Below are 25,562 nucleotides of genomic sequence, written 5' to 3'. Positions count from 1 at the left end.
GTTCAATCCCCAGTACCTCCTCCAAAAATAAATAAAGAAAGAAACCTAATTACCACCCCCCGAAAAAAGTTAAAAAAAAATTTTTTAATTAAAAAAAAAAAAAGAATAAGTTAGATTAAGTTAAATCTATATACACCAACTTGAAAAGAGTATCATTAAATGGGGACGTGGGGTTGTAATGTAGGCAGAATGCTGCAAAAAACATCAAAAAAAATCAAAACCCTATCCTGGAATATCTACATTATTTACAAATATTTGTAAGAATATGGAGAAGGATATTGAAGGAACATATATATCAATGTTTTATCATCTCAGTGAATGAGAATAACCATAACGGGTTTGGAAGGAAGTTACTATAAAGTCCTTACTTATACATCTTTCAATTGTTTTGTTAAAAGTATATACTTTGGTTATTTACAAAATTTTCATAGAACATTAGTTTAAAAAGTTAAATTATTTTGAGATCTAGAAAAAGAAAGTCTTATTAATTTCCCACTATATATTTTAATTTTTCAAAAGGAAAGGTATAAATTAGCTTGTGTGAATACATTATATTTAGACGAAACCAATCCTAAACCAAAGAAACAGAAATGATGTATCATTTAAATATGCAATTTAGTGTTTTCCTTTTAAAGAATATCTCTCATTTGGATTAAGAGGTGAAGAAAGAAAGAGAGACTATAACAAGATTTCACATACTTTATTGCCTTTCAGCTACAGTGCACAACAATGTAACATTTTGTTTCCTATTCCAGTTATCCTAAAATATTAATATTTACCTTTTTATCAGTAGCTTGAAGTTCTTCAAAAACCTTTTCTAAGGTCCAACTTTGAAAGAAAGAACAAGGGATAAAATAACATTAATAATATGAAAAAGTGATACAAAATGAAGCTTCACAGAGCACACTACAAATCCTCATAATGGAAAACAAACCAATGAACTCACTTTGATTCCAAATATTCTCTAGGGAGTTCTTCAGTTTCATCCAGAGTCATTACTGATGTCCGGATCTCCTGTTCTACCAGACTGTCCACCATCACCCGAAAGTAAGCCCACACTGTGTCTTCCCAGGTGTCACAGACAGGAAGCAGCTTCCCACCATTGCAAAACAGAAACATGGAGACACAGTCACCAAAATAAAAAGAAAAGCAGTTGCACCCTTTGATATGGACTACAAAGTCACTATAATGACATAAAACACTACAGATTGTAAAGTATCACACCAAATAACCTCCCCACTCCACCCTCCAAACCACATCTTCAAAGAACTTTAAACTATTAAGATTTTTTTCCATCATGAGTTCAAAACAGCATAAATTTTTCATGCTGACTTAAGATGCTGCTTCAACTAATTATAACATCCCTCACAACACCTAAAAAATGTAGGAGTGGGAGGAGTTGTAAGAAGCACACACGTATGTACAACAATCCAGTCACTGTGACTTTGCAATACACTCCTGGATAAAGCTATGGGTACCATAAGTCATCAATAAATGTGTATTGCAGTTAAATTTACAATTCTTAGAAACTGAAGTCTGATTCTGTGTATTAAAACATCATTTGGTATATGAGATACATCAAATTAAGCAGCTCAAGTCACTATTTCATGATTATCTCTATCATTGCTATTCTTAGAAAGTAACTTAAGCTGATACAATTATATATGGTTACTGTATTAGAATATTTTATATACCTGATTTCATTTCATAGGAAAAAAAAAATAGATTGCATACCTGCTTGAGATTCCCACTTAGAGCTGCATAAATTGCTCTCTCATATCTATTAAAAAGCTCCTGAAATACAATGAATATAAATAAAATTGAACTATTGTTTTTCATAGTATGTTAACTTTTTTCACAATCTAGAATTTTGCAGTATCTTCTAAACTGAACTTATTTATTCACCTGACAGTTTCTAAACTTTAGTAAAAGATCTAGTCGGGTAATAAGAAGGAAGGACCTCTTAGTTTGATACAGTCAATGCTGAACCCTTCAGGAAAAGTCAAACATTTAAATTTCAAATATAGGGCAAAAGCAGATCCAACTCTAATGTACGCTTTGATTATTTATTACAGTCAAATTTTATTCCAGATAGAATCTGTGAAGGTGTTTTCCTCTACAAAGTTTCTAAATACCTAATACTACCTGATACTGACTCTTAAGAACAACATCAAGGGCACTTGGAACCTGTCATGCCTGTCATGCTTCAGTTTACATCAAATTCCTAAGCAGAATTAATTATATTCATCAAATTATCCCATTTTACTCCTGGATTCTAGTAATGGCATTTCCAGTTTTCTCATCATCTAAACAAGTGACTTCAGAAATTCTCACTATGTAACAGTCCTCCTCCGCCTTCTGTTTTCAAACACTGGTGTTGACCAATTTGTTCCCTTTTCTACCCTCAATATTAAGCTAGGACAGGCCCTTATTACTTAGTGTCTGAATAATTCTGACAGGCTCCTAACTAGTTTCTCAGCCTTTAGTCCATTCAATTTTAAGACTATTTTCCACTGTCAGGTTAATCTTCTTAAAGCACTGTTGTCATGTGCCCAGGAGATTTGCTGGTTCACCACTATCTGTGGTATAAAGTTCCCATTCCTTATAGGAGCACTTGAAGACCACTCTTAATTTACCTTTTTCAGTCATATTTCCTGTTACAGTCAGTTCTGCTACAATGCTTATTTTGAAAATGTGAATTTGTTCCAATACAATTGATCTATCAAGAAACAATTTTAACATAATACAAACTTTCCACTTGCTTATGCACAATTTGGTCCCCAAGAAACACTAGTTGAATGCAGAAAACTACACCTAGCTGCACCAAGCAACCTAGAAACACAAAAACTGACACACTTCAAACATCTACCCACTACTTGAGCTCTCCAGGTGTGCCAATCAGGTAAATCCACCCACAGCAAGTGTTACAATTTTGTTTGCTTCTCCTATCATTTCTAAATAACTCACAAGCTGCAACCCTCTGACAGTCAATCCCACAAATACACCTTAGTTCTTTTTCAAGGTAAAGTGCTGTATTTACTGCAGCATTTACGTATTTCCTAGCTGTTTAACAGTGTGAAACTGTGCTACCTTTTTATTAAGTTTTTATCTTTTTCCATATCATTGATAATTTTTGAATATTGTGCTCTTAACTCCATTTTCCCTAAAAGCCCTATGGGTTTTCTGCACAATTTTTCATGCTGTAGTGATTTTTAGGAATGCAGAGGTCGTGTCATAACAGAACTAATTCTATTTCCTTTTGTGAGCATTCTGCTCCAACCTGGCAGATCTACTTTCCCTTGAGTTTTCCCAACCTAGGCATCCTGCCTAGAATTCCTTTCTCTGCTTTTCATGCCCAACAACTCAAATCCTACTGATTTTTAAGAGTTCGATTCACTTCTCTCTCTTGGGAAACCAGCCCAATGCTTATTCTGTGAATTCATTTGGTATCCTTTTTATATTCTTTTTTTTTTTTTGGCCTTATTTCAGTTTTTAATTCTGAACACTTTAGTCTCTGAATAATTCTGATTAGTAGTTAAGCCTGCCCTAATCTTCAATTAGATCAGAAGTTCTTCGAAAACAGGAAGTTTAGTCTTAAAGTACTCTCAACGTTTCAGAGCATCTTCAGCAGGCCTTCAGTAAATTAAGAATAGAAATGAGTATCAGTATATCTTGTAGTATATCTTACATCTTCTGCCATTCTCCAGCAACTTATTTTCCAAATGCATCTATATGGATTCCCTTCAACAGGTTCTAATTCTGTTCCTATAAAACAGTAAAAGAAATAAAATTTATAGTTTAGAATGAGATCCCTTTATTTCAATAACTTCTAAAAACAAAAGCTATACTTCACAAAGTTCCCAGTTAAAGCTAAATATACCCCCGACTCTCAGAATAAAAATTAAAATACCTCCATTAACATTGGGGTCATGATAGAGTTTCCAGCCTTCAAGAGTTGCAGCTCTCCATGCCTGACCACAACGTTTGCAGAGTCGTTGTGCCTTTAGAAACAAAAAAGAGCAGACAGTCATATAACCAATGCAGTACTGAAAAAGTACCTGTGTCTTATGGGAAAGCATAAGCAATTTATAATAGGATTAGGTATCTTATGGCACAGATGGTACAGAGGATGGTGTAGACAATTAGCAATGGCATTTCACTTCACCCATATGCATGTCTTTCTGTGGTCTCTGCCTTTCTTTCTTTCCCTAATAATCCCTTTGCTCTTTGATTCTGGGTTTACCACTAGGTGCCCATGGTGCCAGCAAGCATTTAATTCTGCTGGGCACAAATGGGCTAAAAGGGTTGATGACCACAGACTTATGTAAAAGTATTACAAACACTTCTCATTTGTCTCTATAATGACAGGGTGCTATTGCTCATTCAGCTCACTGACAACATTTATGTTAAACGACCAGATGAGCTTGATATACTAGTGAGATAGATACATGTTTATTGGTCCATCATCTCTTTAGGAACCATCTCTTCCTCATTTAGTTGATATGGTTTGAGTAGGTCATATGATTCCATTTCTGGACTTCAAGGTTGCATGTGATCTAACAAGAATAACTCCCAGGACTCTTGCTGGAGATACTGGCTGGGACTGTAAGATTGTAGGAGGATGTAACCTCCTGGAGCTGCTTGTGGCCATCACTGGCACATGTGGCTCCTTGAGAATGAAGCCACAGAGAGGGGGCAGAGCCAAAAGCCTGGAAGACTGTGTCCTAAAGACATATTCTGAGTCCCTGGATCCTGTTAACAACCAGATATAACTCTCTACACTTCTCTGTTCCATGAGTCAATCAATCCCCTACTTGTCAGTAATCTGAGTTGAGTTTCTGTCATTTGAATTTACAGAATCTGATTAATACAACCAGTTAAAAAGTATCATACCCCAAACATCATTCTGGGCTTATGGCTTTTAAAAACTGTGAAAGCTATGTAGCAACATGGAAAAATATTTTTAAAGTATTTGATATGCTGTCTAAAAAAGGCAGAACAAAAATCTGCATGCAGAACCTTGAAAACATATTCCTAAGTGAAATTAGCCAGACACAAAAGAACAAACATTGTATGATTCCACTTACATAACATAGGCAAATTCACAGACACAGAAAGTAGCTTAGAGCTTGCCAAATGCTCAGGGAAGGGGGAAACGGGGAGTTACTGCATAAGGGTGAGAGCTTCTACTTGGGGTGATGAAAAAGTTTTAGAAACAGACAGTGGTGATGATTGCACAACACTTGAATGTAATTAATGCCTCTGAAATTTACACTTGAAAATGGTTAAAATGACAAATTTTGTTATGTATCTTTTATCACAATAAAAAATTAATAATGTAATATTCCAAAAACTACTGAATTATTCATTTTATAGTTTTAAAAATTCTTTTGCTGAAGAAAGTGAATTATTCACTTTAAATGGGTGAATTATATGGTATTTGGATTACAGTTCAATAAAGATGTTAAAAAAAAAACCTGAATGTATACTATGATTATGATTATGTTAAAAGAGGTACAAAATAAAAAGGGTTGTAAATAAATTTAAACAACTCCACTGTATGCAATAATGTAAAGGTAGTGGGACCTCGAGAGTTTTTGTTTTTCAAGCCTTTCAGTAATGTGACTGTATTTTTGTTTTCTATTTTTAAAAATATATCCTTCTTTGCCACTGTGATTCCTTGCTCATCACCTGGGACTTAATGAGTGGCTGGGACTTAAATATTTTCTGAATACATGAGTATGTGTATATTTTTCCTTAATTAAAAAATAAGAATGATGTTTAATAATCCAAGACTTACTACTATATTACTTAACATATACTAGTGGTTTGTAACAAACAACACTTTGAACTAGTATATTTCTATCTAAGGAACATCACCAAGAGTACAAACAGGTACAACAGAATATCTGAAGCTTGAATCTCCAATGCATCAGACTGCCTCATCTGGAGTCCACAAAGCCATCCAGTAAGCTATCTAATTAGATATTTAACATTTTATGTACAAGATCTTAACTATCACAAAGGAAGATACATTTTAAAGAGGTGAAGTTAAAAGGAAGTTTGAGGGTATCATAGTCTTCAAAGGCTGAATAGTGTCACCTGTAAGAGCAACCAGGGTCAGGCTTACTCTCTACTCTTAAAAATCCAAACTGAAAATAATGGGGCTATGCCTAGGGTATGCACTACAATATGGGAAGGCAAAATTTGCCTTCTTATAAAGAATTTTCTATCCGAGTTGTGCAAAACTTAAGTGCATTGCTTCCTGAAGCAACGTGCTCTTTCTTGCTGGAAAAGTTTAAACAGGCATTAGATCCAGAAATTCTGTGAAAGAGATTACTGCACTGAGGAGGCATACAAGGTAGTCACAAAGATCCCTTCCACCTGACAGTCTATGACTTTTTGAAATTGGAAAAGCAGGGCATATACATCATTTACCTCTTCTGTCATTCCAGCACGAATTAGAGTGAAAAGATATTTGAGTAATCTGACTTCATCTTCTCTATCCAGATCATCAAGGGGCATTTTCTGTCTTATGGGAGCATCAGGGTCCTACAAAAATAAACAAACAAAATCATCAACTATAAATCCTTATACGCACATACAATTTAATCATCAAGAGATGATAAATCTCTCCTGAGTTTACTTACTGAAATGAAGTCATTTAATTTAGCTAAGTAACAAAGGGAATGAAAGTGTCACAGGTGTTCCAAGATGGAAGCACCACTAGGCCAGCCCCGCAGCTCTAGAAATGCTACTCATAATTCAAGATGACTTGAGCTTTACCCTGTTGTAGAAACTACATTGCTAAGTGAATCCTAAAGAGAATTTGGCCTAGATGGAGAATGAGTACAGAGGAGAAACTGCAGGAATCACAATGTATTCTGTGAAGGTGCTCAGCCAGCTCTTTCTGAGAACCTATGAGAAGAGAGCCCAGTATGGGATTAATGTTATATGAAACACACCAATGCCTAATAAAATTTTTTAAAAACAGATTTCTAATAAATACCTCCACCCCTTAAAAGTTATTCCTACCACCTACCTTTCATGAATAGAAAGAAATGTGTTTTTAAACATTTGGGATAACATACTGTCCTCACTTTTACAGCAAAGAGCACACACGATCAACAAGATGAATTTCAGACATTTTAATGTGATTTTAAGAAAGGAAGTGACTCTTTTTCCAAATGTTACTGACTATATGGTAATATGAATATCGATTCTGAAAATGGAATGCATAATAGGTCAGTTGGCTACTTTCACAAATATCTTGCAGACAGATACAATCATTCAGTTTTGGAACATGGTCTCTTTCTGGCAAAAGGAAATCACCACTTTCCACATATTAAGAGTAAATGATTTTTAGTTGCTTGCTACAGGATAATTTTGCTACAATTTATTACAAGCTCTTCCAGTAGTTTCCAAACAATTTTCATCATAACCCACTTGGTTACCAAATGGAATTTTATCTATTTTTTCAGTTGTTACTTACTTCTCCCACTACTCACTATAAACATTAAATTCACATGCCTCCATCTATCACAAAGCTCTGTCCCTTCATTTCTACAATAGGCTCCTATTCTTTCCAAATCTACTGTTACTCTATTACTCATACCCTAAAATGACCATTCTAACCTCAAGCTAATTCACAAAGCTTTATTTTTACCCCTGCTTTCTATATAAAAGAGCTTCCACAGGTTACCACCTTATAGTTGAAGAGTCAAATCTTGCTGTAAGGTCAAAATTAATTTGTTTTAATTCTGGCAAATCAGGAATACTTTCTGTATCTTCTTTTATAACTTATAATCCAGTGGCCACAGATGGGTTCAAATATATGCCATCAAATTCAAACACAACTTAGTACTTTTTAGAGTTAAATAGCATATGCAATCTTTTGAGACAAGGAAGCAAAAGAAAAATTCTCAGCCTTTAGGGGAAAAAATCACAACTTTGAAGGCAACTTTCATTTCAAAGAACACTTACCAATTCAGTGACAAGAGGACGGACACTTCCCATATAAGAGGATAGCTGCCGCTGTTTCAAGGTATGCAGAGTATTTTCCCTGAAAGAAAATGTAAGTACAACTTTTTTGAAAGGAGTAATTTTAACAGGCATATTTAAAAAATCAAATCAAGTTAAAGTAAGAAAAAGAGAGTACAAACTTAGGAAAAAAAAAAAACATGTAAAATGCTAAGTATAAAAGGGCATTTTAGCTCAGATGACTAATGATGTTGAACACTTCTACATGCTTATCGGCCATTCATCTGTCTGTTCAAATCTTTGTTCTTTATATTGGGTTACCTTTTTGTTACTGAGTGGTGGTTCTTTACGAACTGCAGATTCTATGTTTCTTCCAGTCTGAGGCTTGCTATCAATTCATTTTTTCAATGACTTATTTTAATGAGAAGTTTTAAATTTTGGTAAGTTTTAAATTTCTTTCCCCTGATTATTGCTCTCTGTGACCTAAGAAATAATCGCCTGTGCTACAAGCCACAAAGATGTCCTCTTACATTTTCTTCTGAAAACTTTATGGTTCTAGCTTTTACATTTGGGACTATGATCCATCTTGAATTAACTGTTGGGTATGGTGTGGAAGAGATGCTGAGGTTTATCTTTGTTCACAGGAATATGCAGGTTTTCTGTATGGTTTGTTGAAAAGACATTCCTTTCCCCACTGGATTGCTTTAATGCCTTGTTGAAAATCAAATGACCATATAAGTGTGGCTCTGTTTTTGGGTTCTCTATTCTCTTCCATTGACTGGTTAAAATAAAGAGAGAGAGAGAGAGACTAACCGATAAAAACCTTGCAAAAAACATTAACAGGACATTTTAACTTTAAAACACTTTTTTTCCTGAAAATGAAAATTTCTCTCTCTCAGAAAAATCACAACTACTCAAGATTTAATTTTTAACAAACATTTGGTAGCACTAATTTCCTACTCATGCAGAGAAAAAAAATTGACTTGTAGACTTTGTACATAAGTAATGTTACTGAATTTAAAGGCAATGTGAACTTTTTAAAGTCTTGAAATAAATTGTCCCTTATCCTAGGGGTGCTTTCTGGTTTCAAGGTCCTATAACAATTTAGAAGTATTGAAGGATGCAGGGAAAAGAAATTAAAACAAAAAAATCACAAATAGCTAGAAACATGGTAGAAGTGTCTTCTTGATGATCCAATCATGGTTATTAAGAAAACAGAGCAAAGTGATTCTTTGAAAACACAAATCAGACCATGTCATTCTTTTATTCTTGAGGTCTCCCGTCACATTTAGAATAAAGTCCCAAACCCTTACCTTGGCTGCCTGCAGAAGTCCTGTATCAGCTGGCTCTCTTCAGCCTCACTTCCTATCACTCTCTTCTTTGCTCAGGCCTCCCTCTGCAAATGTTTTACCTTCTTACAGTCTTCGCAGCTTCTATTCTTGCCCAGAATGCTTGTCCCTCAGATTTTTGCATGACTTGCCTCCTTTATTTCTTAAAAGCCTCTCATTCTTACTACCTGTTACTTCCTTAGACAGGCCTTCCCTGGTCACCTTTTCTACTTAAAGTAGTACCCGTTACCATCTTCTATCCATCAGCTCCGATTCTTTTTTTCTTTCAAAGCTCTTCAGGCTGAATGGGATATATATATTTATTTGCTGTCTAATTCTCCTATACAATTATAAATCCCATAAAAGCAGGGTTTTTATCCATTTTGCTCACAGTCTGAGTTCAGTAAGAAGTGAACAAGTATTTGCTGAGAGATGAATCAACAAAACCAACATTAAGTGACTTCAAGAATAAAAGTTTCGTGCGCTCGCTTCGGCAGCACATATACTAAAATTGGAATGATACAGAGCAGATTAGCATGGCCCCTGTGCAAGGATGACATGCAAATTCGTGAAGCGTCCCATATTTTTAAAGAGAAGCCATCCAAAAAAATGAGGCATGTTTCAACCATTTCCCCAGATATCAGTAACACATGCATAATAGAGTTTAATATGCACAATTTGGTTTTGCCGTTATAATAAAATAGTTGGCAGTTCAAAAAAAAAAAAGAATAAAAGTTAAGTGACTTACCAATATACTGATTTTGCATAAAACTCAATATTATCAGAAAAATCTCCAATCTCGTCTTTGGCAATGCTCTCTAACCAATCTACCACCAGCTAGGAAAGGGGGGAGGGGAGATTATTAACTGTAAAATCTGTAAGTATTTTATTTGAAGTAGTAGTATTCCTACAATTAATTTTAAAAAAAGTTTCTAATTCAAAAATGCCAAGTAACAATTTTTCCTATCCCTATTTTTACTTTTAAAAGATATATAAGTATTACAAAAAGAGAATGAAAATTTTTATAGGAATAATACAGCTTTTAGCAGGTTATTACTGGAAATCCTAGGGCTATTATTTGAAAACCAAAGAATAAGGTTCTTAATTACTTTTAATTATGAATTAGAAGATCAAAAAGACAAAAATTAAGAAAAAAGTTTTAAACTCAAAAAACTTCATTTCTTTTACATCATTTGCCTTTTCTCCATAAGTTTGTGAAAAAAATGTAAAAATTCTACTCATACCTGACTTTGTCGGACAAGTGAATCTCTCTGAAATAATGATTCCACAACTGCTTTTTCACTGGCATTAAGAGCCTATTTAAAAAAAAAATTTTTTTGAAGGAAAGAAAGAAAAGATGTTCAAAGAACATTATTTTGACAGAAAGGTAAAAAAGAATCCGAAATAAGTATATTTAATTCCCCATAATCTTTTTAACAAAGTAAATCTGAATATTCACCTTTGAAAAATTTTTATAAAGAAAATACAAACTGCTAGATCAATTTACAGCTGCTCTTACTTGATATTTTAATTCTTGGCTACACTTGAAATTTTTAAGTTCTATTTCCCCAGAGATGTTGTTTTAGGGAAAAATAAAACACAAAGCAGAGTAAGCATTTTCACACACTAAGAGTGTAAACTGGTACATTTCATTAGTAGGGCAACATGACAATCTCTGTGAAACTGCCCCAACAATTTCACTTTTAGAAATGTAGGAAATACTCGAATATGTAGGCGAGTATGAAGAAGAATGTTCACTGAATTATTACTGCTACAGCAAAAATAGTGAAAACAAGTTAAGTATGTCCAGCAGAACATCTGAAAAATATTATGGTACATTTATATTTCAGCATACTATGAAAAAATAAGGTAAACTTATATGAATTGACATGAAAAAAACTAAGAAATACTTATGAATAATAAAAACTCTCAGTATAATGTATACATGAAATCACACTATACGGTGAAAAAGAAAAACAAACAAAAAAACCCCCCAAAACTATGTGTGTGTACAGAGCCAGGGAGACTAGATGAAAACTAATGCCATAATTCCTGCAAAAAATGAGGAAGGCTTTGACTTAAATGGTGGCAACAGGAACAGAGATGAGAGATCAGAGTTGAAACAGAAGAGACAGAATCAACAAGATTTGATGACGGACTAAATTTTGAGATGAGGCAGAGACCGAGGTCTAGACCCTCGCTACTCGAAGTGTAGTAGACAGACCAACAGTATCAGTAGCACCTAAGAGTTTGTTAAAAATGCAGAATCTTAGGCCCCACTCCAGGCCTACTGAGTCAGAATCTGCATTTTAACAAGATCCCCAGGTAACTCACATGCACAGTAAAGTTTGAGAAGTACTGGCTTAGAGAATGTTCAGGTTCCTTGGAAAGCTGGCTATGGTGCCATCCACTCAAAGACAAAAGTAGGTTTGACTTTTGACAGAGTGGAGTCACGGTGCTTGAACATTATCTTCCTTTAAAAGAAGAAATGAAATACAGCCAACCCTTGAACAATGCAAGGGTTAGGGCACCGACCCTCCTTGCACTTGAAAATCCACATATAACTATACAGCCTGCTCTTGGTATCACCAGTTCCTCTGAATCCAAGGTTCCGCATCTGAGGATTCAACCAACTGAGGATTCAACCAATTGCAGATCGTGTAGTCCTGTACCATATATTTAGTGAAAAAAAAATTTCCATATAAGAGGACCCATGCAGTTCAAACCCATGTTGTTCAAGGGTCAACTGTATAAAGTGCTGGGTTTTGAAGGATAACAAAGTGGCTGAGTTCCCCTGGGTCTGCTGGGAGGAAAAGAAAATTATGGAAAGACCACTTATTGAATGAGGCAGAGCCAGGAGACTCATTCTCTTCAGGATCTATCTTCTCTCTGTTTGAAGTCTCTAGAAGACAAAATGCATTCCAGAGCAAAGAAGTCTGCACAATTTAACATCTTGACTCATACCTTTACAAGGAGCCAAGTCACTGAATCCTGCAACACTTCACCCAGGTTGCATTTAAAAAGACTTCTGCTCAATGGCCTGAAGGACATCGCCCTCAAATTTCCCAGAAGCCTAATGTCTGACTGAGAGGAACGTTAGGCAAATCCGTCATTGCCTTAGGGGACCCTTTGTTTGAAGAAAGGGATCTCTAGAGCACCTCGGTTGATCTTTTCAAGGTTTAACTACAGTGACATTCTCAACCTGATCATTAAAACAAAACAAAACTTGTGGTGTATATACATGTATAGAGATGCACAGAAAAATATCTTATAGGATACATGCCAAATTGTTAGAATGAAAGGTAAGAGGGACAGAAGAGGACTTTTACCTTATAGTCTACAGTATAAATAAATATTTGATTATTATACGTTTACTGCACCTTCACTTGTAAAATTTTAAAAATGAAGAGACTCAGATGGGGTAAAAAATCAAATTCTACTACTAAAAACATTTAAAATTTTAAGCATTCATAAAGGAAAAAAATTAAAATAAAACTTACAGTAATTGCAAACATATTTTCATCTTCTAATGCAGACTGTATTCTGTCTCTGGGGGAAAGTAACAAAAAGAAGCCTTATTTCACATGAAATATGAAATCACCTTTTAAGCTAGATACATGCACAAATCTGCATTCCATCCAGTGTAAACAAATGAGCTTCCTATTAACTTAGCCCAACATGCTTAAAAACAAATAGTAAATGCCTTCTAAATCTAATACTGACATCTGAACAAAATTGATATTTACTAAAACACACATTGCAAAGTCTTTAATGGCTACCTGCTAATGCACACCCCTAACTTTTTAATGTTTTCACATGGCAAAAATGAAAGAATGTGATTTTCTCTCAAGATTTTTCCTCATTAGGATGAGAAAGCAACAGAATGAGAGCCAAAACCAAAAACCACTGAGCACCTGAGAGAAGAAAAATTTGGTTATCTTCTCTTATATACATTATATAAAGTGTATCCATCAGTTCTTTCTCTTCATCTATTCACTGATTATTCCAGTATTTTTAGCACTTTCCTTAACTCTTTATACATATCCAGTTTTTAGTAGCTACCAGTTTTTAGATTCCCCTCTTTCCTCCTAACTCACGTCTGGCAACTAAGGCATTAGAAATGACAAGCATCTCAGAATAGCAGAACTATTTCCAAACACATCTTACTCTAACTTCTAAATTAATACGCCAATTGGTTTGTTACCTTATGTTTATTTCTCTTACAAGTCCTGTACAACATTACCTATACAAAGAAGCCAGCAGCCTCCATGTGACCATCTCCTGTTGAAGAAGCCAAAGCATACTAGCTGTTTTTGAAAATTTTTGAAGTCCAGGTGTTGCTCGGCTCACTATTTTACTCAGTATATTTACCTGAATTAAAAACACAAACGTAAAGAGGTTTTCTATAATTTTGAGTCACAATTTTGTATTCTTCAAGTACACAGTGCTAAAACTATTCATATATACATTTTATATATGTATACATTTATATTATAAATTTTCCTGCTGGATATTTTCTTTTTTAATTGAACATAATATACTTCCACTAGAAACGGCCTTAATTTGAAGTAAGGTGTGTTTATGTGAATATATATGTAAAGTTTAACATACACTAGATTTCAGATTCAACAATAACAGCCCTGAGTACATTTTTTTCTCCCTGTAGATCAACCCAGAACATAAGATGAATCTAACTTGTATCTGACAAAATCATAACACGAATCAACAGAACAGCACTGAAAGTTAAAAATAAGATACCTTCAAATTACATCTGAAAATTCATACCATATGAAAAATCAAGAAAAAGATTTTCTGAAGACTGGTACCAAAGTATTGTCATTTCTAACCAAAACTTAACCAAAATCCCTCCTTGTTCTAGAACAGTAGTTCTTATCATTTTTGGATGTTTCATGAAAATCTAATCCATTCACTTACTAAAGGGCATCTGAGTTGCTTCCAAATTTAGGCTATTATGAATAAAGCTGCCATAAACATCTACGTGCAGGCTTTTGTGTAGACCTAAATTTTTAACTCTTTTAGGTAAATATCACAGAGTATGAATGTTGGTTTATATGGTAAGAGTATGTTTAGTTTTGTAAGAAACTGAGAAACTGTCTTCCAGTGTGGCTGTACCATTTTGCATTCCCACCAGCAATGAATGAGAATTTCTGCTCTATACCCTTGCCAACATTTGGTTTTGTTAGAGTTTTAAATTGTGGTCATTCTAATAGGTTTTTAGTGGCATCTCCTTATTTTAATTTACAATTCTCTAATGATGTATGATGTTAAAGATCTTTTCATATACTTACTTATTATTTGTAGATCTTCTTTTTCAAAGTTGCAGAATCCTTTTGTCCTCAAAAGAAATCTTATATGGACTCTCAATATGTAAAAAGGAGAGCTGCTGTGGCTGACGTGCTAACCATGCCACCCCTGCCACTACACCCCTGAGACATCTTCCTTAAATACAGTATGAAAATTTACAAACTGATGCTATTCAAAAAAAAACCTAAGAGCACTGAAGTTTGACCAACAATAGAATTAAATTAACTTACCTGACTACTACAAATGTTTTCATACTCTTCTACAAGGTCAAAAACTGTAGTTGAAGAGTGCTTCAAAAAAGACTGCAGAAAATCAGAAAACATACTCACGGATGCTAGAACACATTAAAAAGAAACAGAAAGTTCAATGACATACTTCTAGGTAATTCTGTTTTTTTTTTAAACTTAAAAACATAGCTATGAGTCCTCTTTTTTTTTTTAACTGCTGTATTTTTAAAAAATTATAACTGTGGTAAAATACACATAACAAAATTTACCATCTTAACCATTTTTAGGTGTATAGTTCAGTGGCATTAGGTACCTTCACAATGTTGTGCTACCATCCCCACCATCCGTCCACAGAACTCTTTATTTTACAAAACTTAAGACTCAGGATAGCCAAGGCAATCCTGAGAAATAAGAACAAAGCTGGAGGCATCACACTTCACTGGCTTAGAAACAGACACATAAACTAATGGAACAGAATGGAGAGTCCAGAAATAAACTCTCACATACATGGTCAACTAATATTTGACAAGGGAGCCAAGAACACTGAATGGAGAAAGGACAGTCTCTTTAATAAATGGTGCTGAGGAAACTGGATAAACCCATGAAGAAAAACAAAATTGGACCCCTACCTTAAACCACGCATAAAAATGAACTTAAAAAGGATTAAACAAGACCTGAAAATCATAAAACTCCTAGAAAAAAATATAGGGAAAAAACTCCTTGACACTGATCTTGGCAACAATTTATGGATACAACACCAAAAGCACAAGCTACAAAAACAAAAATCAACAAGTGGGACTATATCAAACTAAAAAGCTCTGTACACCAATAGAAACAATCAACAAAATGAAATCAAAACCTATGGAATGAGAGAAAATATGTACAAACCATACATCTGTTAAGAAGTTAATCTCCAAAATATATAAAGAACTCATACAACTCAATAACAAACAATCTGATTTAAAACTGGGCAGAGGAACTGAACAGACATTTCTCCAAAGACATACAAATGGCCAACAGGTACATGAAAACATGCTCAGCATCACTAATCATCAGGGAAATATAAATCAAAACCACAATGAATGTCACCACACACCTGTAAGAATGGCTATCATGAGGGGAGAGAGTAATAGCTCAGCGGTAGAGTGCATGTTAGCATGCACGAGGTCCAGGGTTCAATCCCCAGCACCTCCATTTAGAAAAAAGAAAAGAAATAAGAATGGCTATCATCACGGAGTGGTGTGAGAAGAAGTGAACTTTCGTGCTTGATGTTGTAACACTGTAAGGATTGTTCCAAATACTAGTTGCACTGCTTTGTTTATAATTGTTAATATTAGAAAAATAGTAGACAAATGCAGCAGTAAATCAATTGTTTCAGCAGAATTTTGTCCTCACTGCATGTGTAGTCTGAGTACAGATTCCAAATCTATGGCTGAATTTCTTCTAGTATATCAAAAGTTTGTTTTGTTCTTTGCTCTGAATAAAATTGAACTGTGGGTTCTCTATAGAAAGTGGCATTTTGGGCTTTCCCTCTTTTTGTAAAGCGATTTCTACCTAGTTATTCTCCAGTTAACTTTAGTGACTTTTAAAAGTTGGCATTGTAAATAAAACAACTTGCAAAAAGTGAAAAAGAGAAAAAAAAAAGAATGGCTATCATCAATAAGACAAGAAATAACAAGTGTTGGAGATGATGTGGAGAAAAGGGAATCTTTATACACTGTTGGTAAGAATATAAATTGGTTCAGCCACTACGGAAATCAGTATGGAGGTTCCTCAAAAAATCAAAAAATAGAACTACCATTCGATCCAGCAATATCACTTCTGAATATATATTCAAAGGAAATGAAGACAGGTTATCAAAATGGTACCTGTACTCCCACATTGACGGCAACATTATCCACAATAGCAAAGACAGGAGTAAACACCCAAGTGTCCTCACCAGATGAATGGATAAAGAAATGGTATATAGACAATGGAGTACCATTCAGGCATGAGAAAGAAAGAGATCCTGCCATTTGTAACAGTATGGATAGACCTTGAAGGCATTAAGTGTGATAAATCTGATAGACACAAATACTGTATATCACTTTTATGAGGAATCTAAAAAACCAAACTCATAGAAACAGAGAGTAGAATGGTAGTTTCCAGGGGCTAGAGGGTAGGGGAAATGAGAGATGCTGGTTAAAGGGTACAAACTTGCAGTCAGAAGATGAGTAAACTCTGGAAATGTAATGCACAGCACTGAGTACAGCCAAAAAATCCGTATGATATAGTTCACAGTTGCTAAGAGACTAGATCTTAAATGTTCTCACCACAGAAAAGAAACAGTAATTATGTGATGTGAAGGTATGATAGAGGTGTTCGCTAACACTAATAATCATACTGCAATATGCAAATGTATCAAAGCAGTATGGTAGTATGTTGTACACCAAAACTTAAAGAATGTTATATGTCAATTTCATCTAAAAAAAAAAAAACCTAAACTAAAACTATAATTTCCATTCCCCTCTTTCTCTAGACCTTAGCAACCATTATTCTCCTTTGAGTTTTACTTGGTGCCTCATACAAGTGGAATCACACAGTATTTATCCCTTATGTTAGTATTTCATTTATCATAATGTCCTCAAGGTTCATTCATGTTGTAGCATGTGTCTGAATTTCTTTCCTTTTTAAGGCTGAATAATATCCCACTGTAAGTATATACCACATTTTGTTTATGCATTCATCCATCAACGGACTTTTTGGCTATTATGAATAAGGGGCTATGAACATGGGTATACAAATCTCTTTGAAATCCTGTTTGCAATTCTTTTGCGTATATACCCAGAGGTAGAATTGCTAAATTATATAATTCCATTTTTTAATTTTTTGAGGAACATCAAACTGTTCATCATAGTGCTGTACCAACACTGTACAAGAGCTCCAATTTCTCCACATTCTTGCCAACATGTTATTTTCTTGTTTGGCTTTTTGTTTTTGTTTTTGTTTTGATAGCACCCATCCTAATGGGTGTGAGGTGGTATCTCACTGTGGTTTTGATTTGCATTTCCTTAATGATCACTGATGCTGTGCAACCTTTCATATGCCTGCTGGCTATTTTTATATCTTCTTTGGGGAAACATCTATTCAAGTCCTTTGACCTTTTTTCAATTGGATTGTTTGTTTTCTGTTATTGTTGAGTTGTAGAAGTTCTTTCTACATTCTGGATATTAACCCCTTATCAGATATATGATTTGCAGATATATTCTCCCACTCTATGGGTTGCCTTTTCACTTTATTAATTGTATCTTTTGACACAGAGAAGTTTTAAATTTTGATATAGTCCAATTTATCTATTTTTTCTCTTGTCACCTATAAATCTTTTAAGAGTCCAAAGATGTATTGGTCATTAGTCTGTAAACAATTACTATAAAAACATGAGCCAAATTTTAAAACATCTGAATTATATTTTAAGTACAAAATAGCTGAGAAAGTTATGACAGATAGTAAAACGACATGTTTTACTCAGGGAGAAAAGCATGCACTCTACTACAGTACTATATATTTCAGGCCTCAGCCATTGTTCATACCAAAAATGAAATGTTTATATTTTATAGATTAAGTACAAAGTATTTTGGAGTCACTCAAAATCTGAGTACTTATTACTGGTACACTACAAAGAATCAGTGGTCACCACAATGTTTAGAGAAGGGCTCTGGAATCGAACTGCTTAGTTTCAAATCCTGGGCCCATCACTTCCTAGCCAGGTGAACTCAAGCAGGTTACTTGATCTTTTTGAGCAACAGTTTCCTTTCTATGAAAATGGGAACAGTTATTATAACTATAATGACTATAACCATTTAATAGCCATGAAATGAGTTAATGTTCACACCGTGGTAAGCATACTGACTAGCACTCACATATGCAAACTTAGGATAGAATGATGACGAACTTATGTCATAGTGTGTAGGTACAGACACACTAAAAGCAAATGTTTTTTTCCAAAAGGGAATGGTAATAACCAACCTAAAGCTAGAATGGTCACAACGCTCTTTGGAAAAAACAGCATTAGCATCCAGACCAAAATAAAACATGTCAACAATGTCAGACAAAACTTCAACCAAAAGAGAAAGAGCAGCTCTTTCCACAGCACAAATATGAAAAGAATAAAATCATAGTGACTAGTCTAATAACCTAACAGGCTGCTATTCACACTGAAAGATAAAATGGCAAGCTGCTGCTCCAACGGAGAACTAAGGTGAGGTTTTCAACGTTCTAGAGCTACTACTTCAAATAGCTTAGCCATTACCATCACTAATTAGCTTAGCAAAAATACTGTTTGATGACGCTTAGAAATAGGAGATAATTTCCCTGATCTCAGTAAAATGACAAGCTACTGTGTCACAAACACAGCTCAAGGCCATCTTACCAGCTTCTCCAGGATCATCCTCACGTAACATCACGGCACTGAGTGTTACATCCTCCGTTACACTGTGAGGCTCTGCGTTTGTGAAGAGCCCTGCACGTTGTGACGAGAATGCAGCTGCCCAGTTACTGTCATCCAGGTTAGTTACCTTAAAAAAAAGGGAAGATGCAGAAAAGCAATGGAGTTATTACCATTGAGTGAAAAAAGGCTAATACTATTAAGATTTTTAAAAATCTTATGTGTTTCTCATTTTTAAAAGATAGCCACGGAATTATTTTGTTAAGGAAATTATGGCTTTTTTGATTGTTTCCTTCTCTGAACTACTCCACACTGTAAACAAAAAAGCCAATAAAGTTGCATTTTGTAATATTCAAGTTGCTATTAATAAGAAAAATAAGGAAGTCCTACTGCTCTAGGACTAGTTCACACCAATTTTTTTAAACTTTGGGAAATAGAACAGGATGAATAAACCAGTTTCTTTGATGGATAAATGATAATGAAAAAAAGGATGACAGAGGAACTTGTAGATTAAAATACTTAAGAGACACAACGAGCAAATGCAATGTGTTGAACTTGTTTAGATCCTGATTTGAAGAAACCAACTTAAAAAATTTGACACAACTGAGGAAATGAAAACACTTAATGAAACGTATTGTAAAGAAAAAAAAGTAAAATGGCTATTTGAAATGATAAAAGAATTACTCTGTGTGTCTGTGTGTGTGTATGTGTGTAGGGAGGGGTTACATGTGTTAACAATATTGCGTTTACGTTAAAGAAAGCATCCTTATGTCTCAGAGTATTTATGGATAAAATGGTATGAAATCTGGGAACTGTAAAGTAATGTGGGGGAAATGCTTGTGGGTATAGATGAAACAAGATCAGGCATATGTTGATAACTGTTGAAAGTGCACAAAAAGCACATAGGAGTGACTTTACTATTCTATTTTTGGATACATTTTAAAAATCAATAGAAAGTTTTTTAAAATTCACCTTTATTTAAAATCCAGGTATGAGCAACAATAAAAATGTACCTGTAAGTGACTTATCGTCATTAGCATAAAGATCAAACTGAAAATCTTACACAGCAGTGACATTCTGCATTAAGAAAAATACTTTGGTCCATAATCAGATCTTGGTAGGTAGACATATGGTAAAATTAACATAGCAAATAATTGTACTTCCTTCAGGGCAACGTACATACCCAAGACCACCTCTCACAGCTGATATTAAAATTGGCAAAACAAATCCAAGAAAATACTTTTGACTACAAAGTCATTTCCAAACATTTTGTAATAATCACTGCACATTTACTCTATCCTGGCCTTTAAGAGAGTAATAATTTTACTATTCATTTTGTAGTTTGGAAGCAGTAAATAATAGTCATTTTCCTTTGCTTAAACCCAGAGGCAGTCAATTCACTCATGTTTTTAAGTAGAATAAGAATAAACATTGCCAAAAATTAACCAGTTTCATAAGCAGAGTAAAACTGTTCAATGACTTAATCACTGTTAGACAGTAACACTCTAAAAATCTCTAAGACTATATATATTTTAAAGACTGATTTAACCTTCTAAGACAAGAAGAGGTTTAACATGCAAAACCATTTCTCAGAAAACACATAATTTAGACAATTTCAGTGTATGTAAAAATCTCTGTGCCTTTTTAATAAGCAGAAAGCCAAATAAAGAGCCATTTTTATCTTGTTTTTGGAAGCAAATGGGCCATGATACTCTCCTACTCCAACAAAACTTTTCCGTTCTCTTCTCAGTGAGATACAGTTCCTTCTTTTTCTACAGGGTATTTTAAATACCTAGATTAAGTCATTCTGTATCACAGTTTACATGACATTTCTTTTGCTATTTATTGGTACCACAGTGATTCCTAAAGTGTCTCATATACTTCTCCCTAAATTTTCTCTTTTCTTTCTTTTAATGCTTTGCCTCTCTTCCTTATGACAGTCTTCACTGATTACTCTTGGCTTCCTTCTCTTCTATGCTTCAAAACAGGACTCAGCTTTTATAGCCACCAGCAACCAATCAGATTTCATTTATTCTGAGTAGGAAACTGTCAGATTAACACATTTTACCTGCATCTAACAGCTGCTGGTGTCACATCTTCCACCTACAGCAGGAGACGGTTAAAATTATTTCAATCCACACAACCTGGTTACTTTTATAATGAAAAAGACTTCACTTCTCATTAAAAGCTTTTAACCTAAATTACTCAATTACTTAGATTCTAATCAAATAAATACTTTCAATACTAACCTTTACATAAATATCATAATTTTATAAAATGGGAGAAAATTTCAGCCCCATTTTTCTACATACCATTGACAAATTTCCCAAGAACCCTGAAGACTGTGTAAGCCGGGGAGACCTCCCTCCAGTTCCAAGAATGCAGGAAACATCTGGCTGCCTTAGGAAGCTTCTGTTTGGGGGAGTAACTACAAGCAAGAGGTTAGTAAAAAGAATTCAAAGTGCATGAGCATCAATCATAAAAATAAAACAAGCAAACAATAAAGAATATTTTTCACTTCTCAATTACTTAGATTCTAACCAAATAAATACTTTCAATATTAATACTTCCATGATACAAAGATTTGACTTATTTTTTCTCAGTATGTTTTGGTACTACTGAGCCCACTAGGAAAAATTTTACTGCACACAGAGATGCTTTCATTATAACATAACTGAGAAAAAAAAAAAGACATTAACGAGTCCATGAATTTGTCATAGTCTAATTTGATAAAGTATATTATAGTATAGAGGGCATGGGTTTTGGAGTAAGATTATGGTTTGAATTTTGGTTCCATTACTTACATACTTAGCTATGTTATCTGCATTAATTGACTTCTCTAATTCTCCTCTCAGTTTTGGCAAAACGATAGCTAAGTCATAGTTATTCTGTATTTACGTAAAATACAGTGCTTTACACATGATGAGAGTTCAACAAATAGTAACTGCAATTGTTATTATTTGTTCATAATTACTGCTACTCTAAGCAAATATTATAATTATTATGTGTATTACAGGTATTAGTTACTATTATTATTATTATCATTACAAATGCTTTAAAAACAAAAAAAATCTTACAAGGTGGTCGAAATGAGCTGGGAGTTCGGGGGATAACCTGGTTTCTTGGTGTAGTATTAGCAAAAGTTTCATCTTGGGATGCCCGGACTACAGGAAAAGTTAAGAAAAGTTTTCCATGTATAAAAGACACCATTAAACATAGAGTGAACCATACTTACACTATACAAAATATATGAACATTTTTCAAGAATAATTTTATAGCTACCATTTTTTCTATGTAAAGAGTAAATAATTCCCTCTCCCATTTAAATTCTCAGTTATCAGTCTTAGGTTACTACACACTGACTAAGAGCTCTTAGTCAGATTTCAAATTAAAAAAAAAATCTAGTCTCAGCAGAAGCCAACCACAATATGATAGTTAACAGTAAAATGGATTATCTTTGTTTTCAGGGAAACATGAATCTCACTGAATTTCAGTATTGTATTTACCAAATAACACATCTGGGGAGTTAAAAAAAAAAAAACTAATTTCCACAGCATTTTATTATCATAGCTAGTGTTTAATACCTCTTATAAAAAGAAAATTCTATAATGCTAATTCCAAACATGTTGCAATTTTTATGAGGATGCTTAAAATGCAAAGGATACTTAAAACTCTTTTTTGAGCACTCTGTTTGCGTGCAGTCCGAGTCACCTCCGCGTCCCGGATCACAGGGGATGACATCTCTCCAAAGCCACTCCTAAAACAGCAATCAAGCTCATGTGAATGAAATGAGAACGTAGCATTTGTAAGAAACTTAATAATCATGATTGGAGCTTTAAAGGACCCTGAGTCAGTCATGGCGTAGATCACCCCAATAGCCAAGTCTTTGATATTTTTGTTGACAATGCCCTTCTGGCTCCAAATCCTTCTTATCCCTCAAAGTCCTGCTCAGATTCTACCTGCACAAAAACTTCTTTGACTTTCTAGCATTCACTTATTATTTTCTCCTTTGGAATCATTTTAACACTTGGAATCTAAATCTACCTTATAACACTGTTTTAGATAATTGCTTCATGAAGGTAAATCTTTCCTCGTTGGACTCAGGAAGTCCTTAAAATTACAGGTACTCTCTCTTAAAAGGATCTTCTGTAGTCTCCAAAATATTTCAAACCACAGGTAATATTGTTTGAGCTGATGAATTGGAAGGCTAAGTGAAAAAGAATTCTAGTAAATTGCAGAGAAATGATCCTTCAAGTTATTTTTCCCCAGAGTACACTGAGGGTGTCTCCTGTCCCAGCACTATTGTAGTCACAATGCCTTTGTCATTCTCAGCCCAAAGTCTAGAAAATTAACTGTTTGAATTAAGAGACCAGTATGTTAAGACAAGAAACTAATACGCGTTTTCTCCACACTTCAAAACTTCAGATAGCTGTCTCCGGCCTAGAGAATCAAATCTAAATTTCCTAGCATGGTTTTTACAGTCTAACTCCAATTTAACCAGTTCTGCCTCCTATTCAGCCACAAACATCACTCCCATATAAACATACACTGCACGTGACCACTTAGCTACACTTTCATATTTTTACACCTTTGTACATTTTATTTCTTTTACAGAGGTCTATATTTGCCTCATTAGTCTTCCTGGTCTCCTGGAGCCTAGAGAAACCCAGATCTAGGTTGGCAACTTAGTTCTCTTTGTTAGCTTCCGAACTGACCAAGTTCCTTAACCTCTTTTACTTCCAATGTTATCTACGAAAAAAGGATCATAGTAGCTATCCTCATAGGATTGTCAGAAAGATTAAATTAGCTCATAATATGTTTAAGTATTTAAGGTACTCAATGTAGGCTACTGCTACTATTCAAAGACCAACAAGAAAGTTACTTTCTATGAGAGGTCTTCCTGACACCTCCCATGACAGGGTGATTTCATTGCTCCTTCATTTCTTTTCCCACAGAGCAGTACAAAACAATCAATTCGCACTGCTCAGCTGTCCCATCCACTACACCTTCCCCGAGGCCAAGGCCAAGAACTTTGAATAACTCATCTTTTTCGCAAATGCCAAGCGTAGGGCCAGCGTCATAGAAAGAACTCGATTAAATAACTATCTAATGCTAGAACTTGTAATCAGAAAGTCTGGGCTAAGATCCCTGTTCCGTCACTGACTGGCTTTATGATTTCGTGCAAGTCACTCAGCATCTCGAATGCCCGGCCAACACCTGCCCTGCCCATACTAGAAGCGAAAATGTCGCACCAAAGTCGCACAGACGGCCGGGATGCCGTGGGAAAGCAGGAGACTATCATTATCCGTATCGCTCCCCGACCCAAACGGCCTTTCTTCCATCAGCTGCAGTCTCCCGGACAGGGAAAGGAGTCCTAGGGTCAGCACCTGGGCCCTCCTCTGCTTCTTCTGGAAGTCGGGTTTCACCTATTTCGTTCCTCCAACAAGCGGGAGGGACAAGTCTCCGAGCTCAGTAGTCACCACCAGAACTGACCTGTCCATGGTTACAGCCTTCTCCCCTGAACACCTTGCAAACTCAGCTCCAGTTTAGCCACCGCGTTTCAGCCTTCCCGCTCTCCGGAAGCAAACCCTTCGACCCGGAAGCAGGTCCTCAAGAAGCCTCTGCAGAAAGAAAGGGCGAGGAGAGGGAGGAGAGGGGAAAAAAAACTCTCAACAGACGCATGCGCGACTTCTTCCGCATGCTGCAGCGTGTCTGGTTTGCGCAGGCGCAAAAGTATGCCAGTGGCTGACCGCGCCGGGCTGGGTAGAACCAGGGGCGGGACAGAGGGCGGGGCATGACCCAGTTTAGCGGTGATGGGCGGCCGCCACTTGGCCTGACTGGCATTTGTGGGCGTGGTCCAGGCTCCAGGTTCTCCTACTGGGATACTTGACGTATATTGATCGTCTAGAAAAACGTGAAGTCATTTCCTGGTATTCTCTGAGGAACAGCCTGGATTTGGAATTCAGACATGCAGGCACTGCCTTACACCTCGGGTGTCCCTCTCTTACTGTACTCACCTTGTTTGAACTGTAGTGTAAACCCCCATACAGTTTTTAAAATTGTTTTCCATAACGGCTATTTGTTCTTTACTTTGTATTTTTCCCTATTAAGGAGAAAAGGGTCACCTGTCTTAAAAAGCATAAAAGATGATGGTATTGCCCTCTATTTCCAAGTGCCGGATAGGCAAATATAGTATATTCTGGCTCTGAAGGAATCAGTCGAAGTTTTGCCTTAGGCATTTGCATTCTGTTCTAATCCCGGGAAACGTCATTCCAGGAA

General features: G+C 35.3%; 1 protein-coding gene and 1 non-coding gene across 3 annotated transcripts in view; one reads left to right on the top strand and one right to left on the bottom strand.

The window, feature by feature from the left end:
• NUP107 (nucleoporin 107) overlaps positions 1-24,935 on the bottom strand; it is a 37,420-nt gene extending 12,485 nt beyond the window's left edge. The window contains exons 1-17 of one of the 2 annotated variants that reach the window (XM_010970492.3): positions 24,777-24,935; positions 22,949-23,040; positions 22,361-22,447; positions 21,596-21,711; positions 19,269-19,413; positions 14,864-14,967; positions 13,552-13,679; positions 12,809-12,857; positions 10,553-10,624; positions 10,057-10,145; positions 7,984-8,062; positions 6,439-6,552; positions 3,911-4,001; positions 3,689-3,765; positions 1,735-1,794; positions 947-1,092; positions 780-828 (exon numbers count right to left, since the gene is read on the bottom strand). In XM_010970492.3, coding sequence (XP_010968794.2) covers positions 780-828; positions 947-1,092; positions 1,735-1,794; positions 3,689-3,765; positions 3,911-4,001; positions 6,439-6,552; positions 7,984-8,062; positions 10,057-10,145; positions 10,553-10,624; positions 12,809-12,857; positions 13,552-13,679; positions 14,864-14,967; positions 19,269-19,413; positions 21,596-21,711; positions 22,361-22,447; positions 22,949-23,040; positions 24,777-24,784 — 1,506 coding nt within the window. In that variant the 5' untranslated portion in view covers positions 24,785-24,935. Of the gene's footprint in view, positions 1-779; positions 829-946; positions 1,093-1,734; positions 1,795-3,688; positions 3,766-3,910; positions 4,002-6,438; positions 6,553-7,983; positions 8,063-10,056; positions 10,146-10,552; positions 10,625-12,808; positions 12,858-13,551; positions 13,680-14,863; positions 14,968-19,268; positions 19,414-21,595; positions 21,712-22,360; positions 22,448-22,948; positions 23,041-24,535; positions 24,719-24,776 lie in introns of those variants that run through there. The other variant, XM_074375100.1, reaches the window with a different exon arrangement.
• On the top strand, positions 9,790-9,896 carry LOC123612985 (U6 spliceosomal RNA). Its single transcript, XR_006720312.2, has one exon. It is a non-coding gene; the product is annotated as a U6 spliceosomal RNA (small nuclear RNA).
• Positions 24,936-25,562: the final 627 nt, after the last annotated feature.

Source organism: Camelus bactrianus, chromosome 12 (assembly GCF_048773025.1).
Source record: "Camelus bactrianus isolate YW-2024 breed Bactrian camel chromosome 12, ASM4877302v1, whole genome shotgun sequence".
Classification (NCBI taxonomy): Eukaryota; Metazoa; Chordata; class Mammalia; order Artiodactyla; family Camelidae; genus Camelus; species Camelus bactrianus.
The sequence above is the reverse complement of the archived record's forward strand: the minus strand, read 5'-3'. Positions and strand labels throughout refer to the sequence as shown.